This window comes from Zonotrichia leucophrys, chromosome 3 (genome assembly GCF_028769735.1).
Source record: "Zonotrichia leucophrys gambelii isolate GWCS_2022_RI chromosome 3, RI_Zleu_2.0, whole genome shotgun sequence".
NCBI lineage: Eukaryota > Metazoa > Chordata > Aves > Passeriformes > Passerellidae > Zonotrichia > Zonotrichia leucophrys.
The window spans coordinates 55866385-55879737 of NC_088172.1; the positions used below are offsets into that span (position 1 = coordinate 55866385).

At 34.6% G+C, this 13353-nt stretch overlaps 1 protein-coding gene across 13 annotated transcripts in view; it reads left to right on the forward strand.

Annotated features, from left to right (window-relative positions):
- The window catches only part of REPS1 (RALBP1 associated Eps domain containing 1), a 63870-nt gene that overhangs the window by 30120 nt on the left and 20397 nt on the right, over positions 1–13353 (forward strand). For 5 of the 13 annotated variants that reach the window (XM_064708297.1, XM_064708310.1, XM_064708298.1 and 2 more), the window contains exons 5-9: positions 4354–4481; positions 4962–5124; positions 5431–5494; positions 6356–6510; positions 11062–11201. In XM_064708297.1, the coding sequence (XP_064564367.1) occupies positions 4354–4481; positions 4962–5124; positions 5431–5494; positions 6356–6510; positions 11062–11201 (650 nt within the window). The remainder of the gene's footprint in view (positions 1–4353; positions 4482–4961; positions 5125–5430; positions 5495–6355; positions 6511–11061; positions 11202–13353) is intronic. The other 8 variants (XM_064708300.1, XM_064708301.1, XM_064708303.1 and 5 more) reach the window with 3 other exon arrangements.

Below are 13353 nucleotides of genomic sequence, written 5' to 3' on the forward strand. Positions count from 1 at the left end.
AGATAGAACCAGATAGAGTGCTGATTAGTTTTCTTAAGATCAGTACTACAAGCTCATCTTGATTCCAGTGCAAGATATTTTTGAGAAACCAGGTGAATCAGTAGGGCTGTGCCAGTTCATTTGTGATCCAAGCAAAATTAGAACCCAGATCTCTCTGCTTGTATTTCACTTTATTCTCAAACAGTATTTCACATAGTGAGGTTGTCAACTGTAATAATGGAATCTCAATTGTGAAAAGCTTTCTGGTGGGTCAGATAATAAACAGCATGTTGCTTAAACCAGAAGGGCAAAAATCAAATCTAATTTTTTTGTTGAAGAGAGATACATTTAAACTGGAAGATTCTGACTTATGCATAGTAAACCTTCCATTGTATTCTCATACTCACACTGAACAAAGTTAAACAGTGTTTTCTCTATTGAAATGGGCTGTAGAATAATTATTAGATAATAAGTCAGTTGTTGGTTTTAAAAATCTTACACATTGCCTTGCATTAGAAATCTAACTCATAGATGTAGTTATCATTTTTTTGGAAGAAAATCTGTTCTCATCTCAACAGAACAAAAGAATTTGGATGTTACAATTTTTTGTCACTGTGTTGTCCTGTCACTGTAATTCAGTTAGGATAGTGCTAATACTTTGTATGTATATTACTGGTTTCTGAGGCACTGTCACACTAGCTCAGTGTGCTTACAAATACGAAATCAGAATCCAAGGCTTGTTACCGTCTCTCTTCAAGAATTTTTGTAAAGGGAGCCCCAAAGGTTGCATTTATTTTACATTAGTATTAGCAATTGAAATTCAGTGACAGACACTGATTACCTGTGTAGAATATTTATAGTTAGCTCTGGTCTCATCCTGCAATGTCAGAGTCAAATCTGTTAAAACCTGAGTCTCTCAAGTGTTTCAGGTGCTTTTGATTTAGCAGTTTAAGATAAGATCATGATGTTGACCAACTTAGGAGAAAGAACCCTTCCCTACTTTAAATGATAGTCAAGTGGCGCGTCAGAATGAGAAAATATTTTTTATTGCCTTGTTGTCTGTTGGGACTGGAAGCAAAGCAGAATATTTATGTTGGTAATGATCTAAATAATGATCTAAATAATATCTAAATAATGATCTAAAACAAGTTAAAAAAATCTGAGATCTTCTGTCCTAGGATATGTGTTAGCTTTCTTTTGCATGACATCAGAGTTTTGTGTTGATATCTGAATATCCATGGGAAATTGCAGCCCGAAGCCAAACTTCTTTCTTTTCTCTGTGGGAGGGATTTTGTAGCCATTTGTGAACACTTCAGGGACAGAAGTGGAACGTGTCCACAAGTGGAAAAAAGTTTAATATTGATAATGAAGTTGAATGCTAATATGTCTACTGTGCTAACAGTTCCCTTGCATCTTCAGAGCCCTAAGATATTTACTGGGCTTGCAGGGGACTGAACAGTCCTTTGTCCCCTAGTTAGTGCTTCAGTAACTGATGATAGTTGGCCTTGTTGCAAGCTTTAGAATACTCTTACTGGGCATAAGAGCTCTCCAGCATTTTATCTTGTTGTCAGAATTGTATTCAGCTTCTGGTTTTGTTTCACCACAGATTGATGATAAGGAAAGCAATTCTTAGTTTACAGAGTTAGTTGAAAATTTAGTTCTAGTAAACCAGTATTTTTTTAGTTATTGAAAAGTACATGTTAACTAGGTAGAATATTTCTTACATTTCCGTTTATATCTCAAAGTAAGGGGGGTAGCTTTTATTCCGCAGGAAATTAGATAATTTTCCACAAGTTGTCAATGTGTTGACAGGATATTCAAGGTGGAGGAAGAGAGCAGCTACAGGAATTTGTTAGGTCTTCATGCTAAATGTAGAGCATTAGACTTCACCAGCTTGTTCAAATCTGATAATTGGTCTTGGGCCTATTCTGCATTTAAAGTGGTGTTGTAGGTGTTCCCACTGATGAACATGCACAAAGACCACTGAAGGTTTTCCTCACTGGGTTACAAATCATGAAATTAATAGAGATCAATGGCTTTGAGTCTTCTCTGTGACTCAGTTTTCTTCCAATTTCTCTTCCACGTTTCTGTTTCCAATTTGGTTTTGTCAAATTGAGTTATTGGCTGGTGGCACTCCATGAGTATGTGTGTAGATGCAAGTCTCCATGGTTACTGGTAATCTTTCTCCAGTGTTCTCCAGCCATCCCATCCTCTGTCCTAAACATTGCACTGGAGGGTAAATAACAAGAAGAATAATGCAAGAATGTTCTTGCTGGTATTATTTGAATGGGAGAGAAAGCAAGCAGTTCTTGTAATACCTGTAAAATATTCACAGTTTGCTGCTACTGGTATTTCCATATCTGCTTTGGAACAGATGCTGTGCTAAGTGAGATATTAATTGAATTGTACCAAGATCAGTTGTTGAGAGAAATGAAGGAGTAAACATATGAAAGGTTAATGGTAATAATGTCAGTGTCTGAGAGGTAGGGAAAGGGAAAGTCAGTGTATCAAAAATAAAGTATCAAAAGGAAGGTCTTGTCTGCCTCTGACTGTCTGTTAGGCCTGAAAGGGACAAGGTGGAAAGAGACTGGGCTTTTCTCTTGAGTTTCTTTCTAGTGTTTGAGAGTTAGGTGAACTACTGAGGAGGAACCTCAGAGCAAATAAAGCATTGTCAGATGCCTTACCTTTATTCTCAGCACTTTTGGATAAAGTCACTACAAGCTCCAGGCCACATCAGGAGCTTCCAAAAGTGGAGGATGGATTTCAGACAAAATGAGCAGTTAATAGTGCCTTTTCATCATATTAAAGCTAACTTAGAAAGAAAATATCCTCCACAAGAAAAAAAGTTAATAAATTCTCCTCATGCAAATGCTACTTTTTACTCAAAATATTGCAAAATTAAATGTGTTCTGCACAATTATGACTACTCTGTGTAGGAAAAGAGCAAAGATAAACTGGTTCTAAGCATTTTTCTTATTACTTTTCATTTATGGAATGAAAGAGCAATTGCATGTTGCCAGGTATTAGATAGCAGTATTGTATACTAACAATTATACTGTCACTTAAGATGTTGTCCTCAACATGCCTCACAGATTCTCAGATTTCCTTAATTCTGCTTACTGCAGTGTAGTGTCATAAAGGCTTCAAGAACCTGACATTGTTGATGTTTGTCAGCTTCATAAATTGATTACCTCTATATGAATGCACTTGTCATAGCAGGTTTTTTTAACCAGCATCATGACAAAAAATTCTTGGTATTTATTGCTTGAAATTAAATCTTACTAGCAGGATTCAATTTATGACATCAGTGTCCTGCTTCTTGTGCAGAGGATTTACTGAAACTCACAAGAAGCTGACCTGTCTTCTAAAAGGAAGTCAGTTTCTGCATACAAGGCAAAAATTCTTATCTAAGTATGACTTTGTTTGGCATATTTCAAGAGAAGGCATTTAGTTGTGCAAGAAGAGTAGATTCATCAGTTTCACAGATGTTGTTTAGATTTAAGGAGTTCAGCATTTCTTTCAGGAATCCAGGAGTAGAATGGAGTCCTGGGATTCTTCTAGATTTGTTCTGAATGGTTTTTCTCTCTTATCCGAGTTCCTTAAATTTTTAATTTGCAACTGCAATTTAAAAAAAATGCAATTGTTTTGTATGTAAAGCAGTGGATGGCCTTATCTTTCTGTAGTTGCTTCATTGTTATTTTAATAATAAGATATTGAACATTGACAGTTCTTCAGAAGTAGCTTATAGCAGGGCATTGGGTGAATTTCAACTGTTGTGTCAGATAGTTAATAGACAGCAGATATCAGCATTCTCTACGGGTGCTTTTTATTATTCTTGGCCTGTTTTTAAGCAACTGAGTTAAGATAGTGTAGAAGTGATGTAGAGGAAAAGGATTGTCTCTGCCAAAACCCCTGATTCTTAAAAGGAATTTCCAAGACTTTGTTCTTTGAATGGTGAATTAAAACATGAAAAATGTTTAATATTGATAATGAATTCAAATGCTAATATCATATGCCACTTTTAAATAGTATTTGTCCATACAAGTGTTGCTTATTTCAATTAAATAAAAATGTGGAGTGTTTATTAACTCATTCAAAACCCATCAAATGGATAAAGTTCAATTTACATTTTACATGTGTTGCAATAAGCTCATTCCTCAGTTCTTTTTAGTGCAGATTGAAGCTAACATAATATAAAAATCTACAGAAGTGAGGAGTTCAGGAGGTGAACTTGGTCACCTTGGTGCACTCTGGTTTTCATTTTTCTCATCATTCTATAGTATATCTCCCTGACAGGAGATATTTCCATATCCACAATTCTTTCTCAGTTTTCAAGGTTGTCTTTTGAAAAGGAAATGTTTCTTCTAATTTCAGGCTCATCTACTTCTAGTGATCCCATATGGTCTGGCCATTCACCACCACCCCATCAAGAAAATTGGGTCAGTTTTGCAGATACCCCACCAACCAGTGCTCTTTTAGCCATGCATCCTGCTTCTGTCCAGGTGTGACACTTTATTGGTATTTGATTTGCCTCATTCAGATTGATGTTGCAATCCTTGAGTTTCTTTTTTCCTTCATAATTTTCATTGCAGCTGTTTACTGTGTATCTGTGCTGTAGTCAATTCAGTGCTATTTGCCCAACAGATACTTGTTTCGTTGATTTGCCTTAATTTGGAATGATTAAATGAAAGCTACTAATTTTTTAAATGTCAACAATTATGACTTCTAAACATTTGTATTTAGCTTTTTATGCATATGTGCCATACTTTTTTTTTTCTGCTTACATACCTGCGGTCATTCCATATTGTATCAGTGTGCAAAAATACCCTGCCATTATCCTGGAGATACCATCTGCTGATGGTTTCCTGCAGTTTTTAAACTACTGTGAGTTTTAACAATGCTTTATATTTTGAAGGCAAGAAGTTGAGAATTTGTAGAAGCATTTTAGGTAGATAATACTGAGGAAAAATATTTCATTTCAGGACCAGACAACAGTACGAACTGTAGCATCAGCTACAACAGCAAATGAAATTCGTAGGCAATCAAGTAGTTATGATGACCCCTGGAAAATAACTGATGAACAAAGGCAGTATTATGTTAATCAGTTTAAAACCATTCAACCTGATCTAAATGGATTTATACCAGGTAAGTTACTCTTTACAAAATATAATTGTGGGTGCATCAGTTCTGTTGCAAAGACTTTGTTTTGTACTTAGGCTTGCATACTATTTTGAAGGAAGTTCTGCATTTTGCTGATAATATTCTACTATAGTTCAGTGTAAGTCAAGAAAGAATAGAAACTAATTTGCCTTTTGCCTCATTTAACCCTAGTAATTAGTGCCATTTTTCCCAGAACCTTTGCTAAATAACTCATCATCTTTACAGTAGGTCTGAGTTGTCTAATGATTTCACTTGCCTTAAGTATTAAAAATGATTGTTGCAATTTTTTAGGATCTGCAGCTAAAGAATTTTTCACTAAGTCAAAACTACCTATTCTTGAACTTTCTCATATTTGGTAAGTATGATTATTTAAAATAATAATAAATAAATGATAAATGTTTGGAAAGATGACAGCTGATAGACATGTAATAATTATGTACTAGAAACTGTTAAGTAAAATTACACTTGTATGTTCAGTCCTGCTCATGTTTATGCCAGTATTACTTTAGTGGGTTTTATTGGCCTGGGCTGGTACTATTTACGAGGCATTTTGAGAAAATTCCAAACTCCTCAGAGTTAGAAGCAATTTATTTGAAGTATTGTTAAATGGGTATTGTGAAATGAGTACTGTTAAAAATGCATTTAAATTTAAATAATTAATTCCTTATCTATATTTATTTATTCATTTATGTGTAAGTAAATTTAAATGAAATGTACACATACACCTTTTAAAATAAATTCATGGTACATGGTGACAAATCCAGCTTTGAGTTTTGCAAATCTTCTGTTTCATTGTATTCTGGAATTTGTACTGCATCATTGCATGCTGTCATTAAATAGCTTACCTTGGCAGGTGCTATCTTTCTTTTAGTGTAATGATTTGTATTTCAGGTAATTTCCCATTTGATGACATTGCCTCAGCACTGTAATTTCAGTAACATACTTTGCCAAAAATCTGAGGCTGATAATACTGTGTAGTACTGTCTTAAATGGGTTAAAAACCAGGAGAGATAAAAGTGACTTTAAATTATCTGTAAGCTGTTATTAGTTAAGGCTCCTTATCTTGAGGAGTAAAGCACGTAGTACTAATATGAAGTGTTTAGTAGGATAAAGGGAACAATAAACTTTGCTCATCCAAGTAGCAAAATCGGAAGCCTGTCTTTTGGAAATAAAGTAATCTTCAGAAATTTTATTTACACTAAGTTTTCCTTCTTAGGGAACTGTCAGATTTTGATAAAGATGGTGCACTGACATTGGACGAGTTCTGTGCTGCTTTTCATCTGGTAGTTGCTAGGAAGAATGGGTATGATTTGCCAGAAAAGTTACCTGAAAGTTTAATGCCCAAGCTGATTGATTTGGAAGACTCAACGGGTAAGATATGGGTTCAACACAAATGTCAGTCTTTTAAAATTATGGTTTAATTGTTACAGCAGATACTTGTTTGTATGAAAGAAAGCACTTGTCAATATGAACTAAAGCATTGTATAATTTTTAGAGGTCTTATTGCTCAGAGCTGATTTGAGCATGTACATATTTCTGTAGAGGGCAGTTATTTAGGAGCAGTGCACATACACTATTACATTTGGAAATTCTGACTGTGTCCTTTAAAGGTTAAGGAAAATAAAATTGTCACAGTATGGATTTTATTCATGACCACCTATTGTATTTCAGTTTCCCGAGCCAGCTATACTTTAGACTCACTTTCAAATGAGGATGCTTTCTATTCACTCTCATTTATGAAAATATGGTGTGAGTTTCTAAGTATCAAAGGTACTTTGAAAATATTTCCAGATTAAATGCTAAGGGCAGGATAGGTGTTTAAAAATGCAGGATCAGTACCACAGACCCTTTTTTTTTTTTACATTCACCTCCTGACTTGAAAGCAGATTTATCCTTTATTGTGTTGGCACTTAGTTGTTCTGTGCATTGCCTTTTACTTTTTGGTACTCCCAGAAAAACCACTGAATGTATGAGCTCTGCTTTTTAATATGTGCCAAAAACTTAGTCCTGTAAGTGAACAACAAACTACTGTTCCATGTTAAAGTGGTGTTTAAAAACAGGATGTCTGTGGCTATCTTAGTTTCCTTTATCTATTTTAAAATATAAAAAAATGAGTATTTTAAAGGTGCTTTAAATTACTTTTTAACAAGCAGTTTTTGCTTGGAAACTCTGAGTTGCTTGGAAATTCTGAGTGCACAAGTACTATGATTTGCTAGAATTTTATTTATTTATTTATTTATTTTCACTAAATTCTTCAAGGGGACTCTTTTCATACTGTGTTTGTAGGCTGTCTGAGACTTTAATCTCAAAATTATGGATGAGTTCTTAAACTAGATACTGTGTTTCATATTATCTCTGCTTTAATAATGAACCTATTTTCTGTGGGAGTAGGTTGGCTTTTCAAAGAGCTGCTGCTGAAGTGTTTTCAGTATGAGTTAGCATTTTGCTATGATGAAGACATTTGTGAGAAATAGCTGCAGTTTATTGGGCTAAACCCTAGGAAATGTCAAAAACTATTCCATTCTCTCAATTTTTGTGTTAAAGTGGTGATCAAGCAAAAAATCTTGGTAGGAAGTGAAATAACATTTATTTGTATAAACTGTTGTTACAAAAAAATAACAAAAACAAGAAAACACTAAAAAAATTCCCAAAACTCCACATCCAACAGCTATATTTGTCTTGATCTGTTATGGGTATTAGATTTCAGCTAAAGTTGTCTGGAAACTTTATACATCAGACACTAAACCAAAAATATTACGTGTATGTTTATTATTCTCATTTTACAGGCAACTTGCTTTTAGAAGTTTTTTCCTTTGGTATTAAAGGGAAGTTACCCTGTTCCAGTGATAGTTAAAAGTTTACCTTACTGTGTAAGCCATGCTTAAAAATAGGACAATCTGCTACTTTATTCTGCAGTTATTAAAATCTACAATGAAAAATTAAAGTTATTGCGAACTTGTGGATTTTTATCCGGTTAGCTTTATTTTATTTATATATTTATTTATTTGGATCAGCAGCATTGGAAGTAGCTGTTCTTATCTAGCACGTAACGTGGTCTATTGCCAAAACTTCTATGTTGAATAAAATACTTTAGATGAAGTTACTGATGTGGCTGCAGTTTTATGTTTAGTTACAACAGCATACATTTACTAATTTAAAAATTAGTGATAGGTTTGTCTATTGTACTTGATGAATTACAGAAATTCATCTTAACAACTGTAAATCAGCCTAGAAGGATGAACCAGTTAAGTTTTGGTAATAATTTTTCACTTCAGTTCCTTTAAAACTTGTGTTTCAATAAAGCTTTCTTCCAAAATTGCCTTAGAAATAGAAACTAAAGTATGGCACCAGAGTGTCTTTTTAAGAGTACACTTTTTGCATGGGATAAAACTTTCTCAAAGAAAGAAATGGTTGATGATCTTCTGCTGACATGCCTCAGTATGAATAATGTACAGTCAAACTGTTGAAGAAGATGAATTGCTCAAATACCTTTTAAACCAATGTGCAAACTTTATTTGAAAAGTGTTGACAGCACCATTATTAATCCTGTTCTTTTGTTAGAAAGTTTCCTATTAATCTTCTACACTTGTCCTCTGCACTTGCAAAGTTCTGCTTTTTTTCCATTTTGACTTCTGAACTACTGGCCAGAAGAAGGAGTAGCAGAGGGCTCCTTGCGCCCTCTGGGCTGTGTTCAGACAGCAAAGGAAGAAGTCTCATGAGCTCCTCTGACAGCCTCTCCCTCATCAGCCCTGTGAATGCAGTGTGTGACCAGCTGCAGGTGTTCCAGACCTGTTTGAGATATGATCTTGCTTTACATCTGGTTTCATAACTAGAGATAGGTGTTTCTCTCACATGGCACAGACTTATTGTGTAATTAAGCATTTGTATAGTTGGTCATTTTTCTAGTATAGCAGTAAATCTCTACAGATTTGTAATTCCTTCAAAACTCAATTTTATCTCAGTTAGTAAAAGCTAACAACCTTTACAAAAGCTGAAAAGCAAGTTTTACTTTTCTATGAATTTTTGTTTGGGTTGCTGCCACAATGCCATTTCTTTGTAAGAAAAGAAATCTGCCATGCCTTATGTCTTACACATTTACTTTAACCCTTAAAATTTTCCATAGAACGTCGTAGGCGTGTTTCATGTAGATATTTACAGAACTCTCTGAATTACAGTAGCTATGTAGTCTATCTATAATAATTTTCAGCCTTATCTTTTGACTTTGTGTTTAACACTGGAAGTTAGTTCAGTTATGTAGAATACCATCAGTAAAACAAGAATTTTGATGTTTTTAACTTAATAGAATTTTTTTTGTTATTGCACTTCAGACTAATTAACATGTGATATGTATTTCCAAAATATTGCCCCTGGTGTATTTTGGACTTAGTATATTACATTGTTTACAATGACCACAGCATGTCAGCTTGACTACTTGGTGACATTGACACCTCAATGTAACCAATTTTTATTGCTTTACCTAGAGGAAAACAATTCAGGGTGCTAGGTACTGGGCATAATTTTGGAAACATTATGGAAACAGCCTCATGTCTGGCTATTTAAAGGAAGTTCACATGACCTTTGAAACTCTGAAGAGTTGGTTTCTGTGTGTGGTTTTTTCATGGTAGTAGCACTTTGGTTGCATCTGACCTCAAGTAGCACAATTAATTTCATTTTGGTCTGCAGCTTTTTGGCTGTGCATTTTGCTGTCCCTGGCAGCTCTCTGGAGGCAATAATGGGTTGTTACTTTTCCAAGGTACAGGTGGTAACCACTGACTATTCAAGTGTTTTCAGTTCAATTTGACATTGGATTTGTTATTAGCCTATTCTTAATGAAAATTAGCAGGCAGAATATTGACTTGTCTTAGCAGAAGAGAAGGCTGCAGAGTTCAGATCTTCGGGAAATTGAAATTAGTATATTTTATAAATTTCAAAGTATTGTAAAACATGCTCTCGTGGCAGCCATCTTCAAGCACATACCCATGCAACAGCAGTACTTTGTAATGGTTATTTAATTTAATCTTTTTTTTTTTTTTTTTTTTTAGTATTTTGTCTTGTTTGGAGTTTTAGTTCTGTGGACTGCTGACATCATGCTAATATGTCTAATATGTCCCGCTACTTATCAGTCCCTATATCAACTGTTCCTGTTGCTTATACACTGTACAGTTGTAATCTGAACTTTCAGGGTTTTTTGAGCGTCTTAATGCCTGGCTTTAGCTTGCATTTTGATATCTAGAATAGGAGATATTGTAAGCAGGATTTTGCTGTGTTAGACAGAATGCTTGATCTGCTGTTCAGATTTACTTCAAAAGAAAACTGAATGGTGCCAAAGGACAGTTGCAATGTGACAGCTACTGGACTTACTCAGTTTGCAAAATGTGAATGGAAACACCACTGTTTTAGTAAGGAGGCTTGAAGCTATTATTGTTTGGAGACTAAACTAAGGGGGAATGGTTTTCTTAATCTGTTGTCATATTTTTTTGTGTTTGTATTGAGATACTGGTTTTGCTCTGGCCTTTCATATGAGGAAGTATTTTTTTTCTGTAAGATGAAATGCTCAGTGCAGGATATGATGTAATAAACGCTAGTGCAAGTTATTTTCTCGTGCTATAAGAAAAACTTTAATTCTGTATGTAATGAAAACCTCAAAAAGCTACTTAAAGGCTAAGTACTGGGAGGATAGGATGGTACAGAGTAATCTTCAACATCTGATTTTCAGGAACATCCTTAAAATAAGAGTAGTACCTGATAAACAGTTTTTAACAGTACTTGACTTAATGAGAGGTCTTGGGGTTTTGTGGGTTTTGTCTGCTGCTAAGTATTTGCTTGAAAAAGATTAAAATAAAGGGCACTTTGCGCTTTCCATGAGATGTGAGCAATTCTTCTAAAATTAAACTGAATTCAATTGACGTTTTTTGTTCATAGTGATTCCTGTCGTTTCAGAAGTTGGGGAACAGACTGGTGAGGTAGGTTACTCTGGCTCTCCAGCAGAAGCACCTCCAAGCAAGTCTCCATCAATGCCATCCCTAAACCAGACCTGGCCAGAATTGAATCAGAGCAGTGAGGTCAGTGCTTTTACATAAGAGTTATTTCGCTGCCCATCAATAAGTAAATTGTGTATGTGTCCATGATTTGTCATAAGTGAATTGCTGATCACAAATCATTAAACAGTTAGCAGGACAAAAGACACAAGAAGGTTCTGTGTTAAAATGCAAAAGAAAAAAGTTTTCATTCTGGTTTTTCTATCTCATTGTGAGATACTATTTAAAATGTTATTAAGGGTAATTAAGCTTTACATTAATCACAAAATTTATCTCATAACATGTTTTGGAAAAGTTGAATTAATTTCTAGTTTTTTTCATTTAGGGCATATTTTTGTTACCTCTGAAGAACTTGTTTTAGCAGACACTTTGGCTAAACTACAGAATAAGTTTCTGACAGATCTGGACATTGAGACTTATTTCTGAAGGTGATTTTAGCCTGAAATATCAGCAGTAACACAGAAGTCATGACCCTGTTTCAGAAGCTGAGACTCAGACTAGAATCTGAAGCCGTCATTGGCTAAATTTATTTAAATCTTAAAGTTTTACTGTTACATACTTCTGCTTCATCATACTTAAGCACATATATTTGCTGTATAAGCAGTCTTCTGCATTTTGTCAAAATTTGAAAGTGAAATTAGCAAGCAGTATTTTTAATATTTTTTTTCCCCACAAATGTCATTTGCTTAGAAGGCCTGTAAGTAATTGATTCCTAGATTTTTGTGGTTGCTCTGTTTTAACATTTTTGCCTCTGACTTAGAATAAACCAATGTTTTAAGAGCTACTTCTGATCCCCAAATGAGTTTCTGACTGGAGCCATATACAAAGAAGATGTAGGCTTACTTTTCTTTATGAGAGAGGAAAAAAGAATGAAATTATTTTTGGAAAACTATTTTTGATAATCTGGGAGTCAATAAGAATTGAAAACTTGTTTTAACATGTAAGATAGTTCTCTCAGTAGCTAAGTATTGCCTTCTATTAAAAGAGCTTTTTTTGTGGTTCTTTTTCTTTCTTTGTTAGACTTCAAGTGAATAGAAAATTGATATTAAAAGATTTAGACAAACCAATGGAAAACCAGCATGAAGCAGAAAATCAGCACATTTTTAGGATTAAAGTTAGGAGCAGAGGAAACTTCCTTCATTTCTCAGCAGGGAAGGACTTTATAAAGTCTGCAGTTCCTTGTAAAGGCAAGTGCTAGCCTCATAGTCACATCCTTATCAAATTTTAAAATGTTGGAAATTATTTAGTGATTCTTAGTTGTTCTATTTGACAGAGTGACTCTGTGAAATAAAGCTATGTTTTAAGAGGGAGGTGCAGCAGAGTCATTCACTTGTTGCTAAAAAGCTGCAAATGTCTGCATCTCTATTAAAATTTGCCCAGACACATTCCCTTGTGTTTTCAATAAAGATTTAATAAGCTAGTAATTTTGTATCAGCATCATAATGGAGCAGATCCTTCAGTGCCTAATGCAAATCAAACCCATTGAATAGGGTAATTCCACTAGTGGAACAAAGTCACTTACAATTACAGTCAGCCAGAATCTTGACTTATGAAATTGACTGTCCATTCACTTAAGGTGGCATTTTCTTTTTGAAAGTCTATTATAGCTTAAGAGGTATGGAAAAGTTCTCACAGTAGCTATACTACTGGATACTAACTATACTAAAATAAGAGTTGAACTAAATGTTTCGTATTTTGTTCTAACCCAAAGGAATTTCTGATTTTTCAGATGTGTTGCTGTGCATGTTTCTTTCTTCTCGGCAATTTCTTTTCAGCATGAATCAGGTCAAAGTCCTCAAGGTTTTAATTCCATGAAAAAATTTCTGGTATTGCTGCAGGCCCCAGTCTAATTGTTTCCTCTTTCAACCTCTTATAAGTGTCATCAACAAATGAATTGCTTGTAAAAGCTCTGCATCTTTGTATTATCTGTCATTCCAGGCAGTCTCATCCTGTTAGTCTCAAAGCTGTTGGTTACTCTGTTCTTTCTAGCTCATAGTTGATTTATAGAATCCAGTTGCCAGGCCCAGTTACTGGAGGCTCCCAGGTATAGACCAAGGCATCAGTTTAAAACTTCAGCATAAAGAACAACGTGAAAATCTGCCTAACTTTCAATATACTATGTGCTTCACATTCTCATCTTTTCACTCATCACTTCTTTCTCACTCCAGATGTCTTT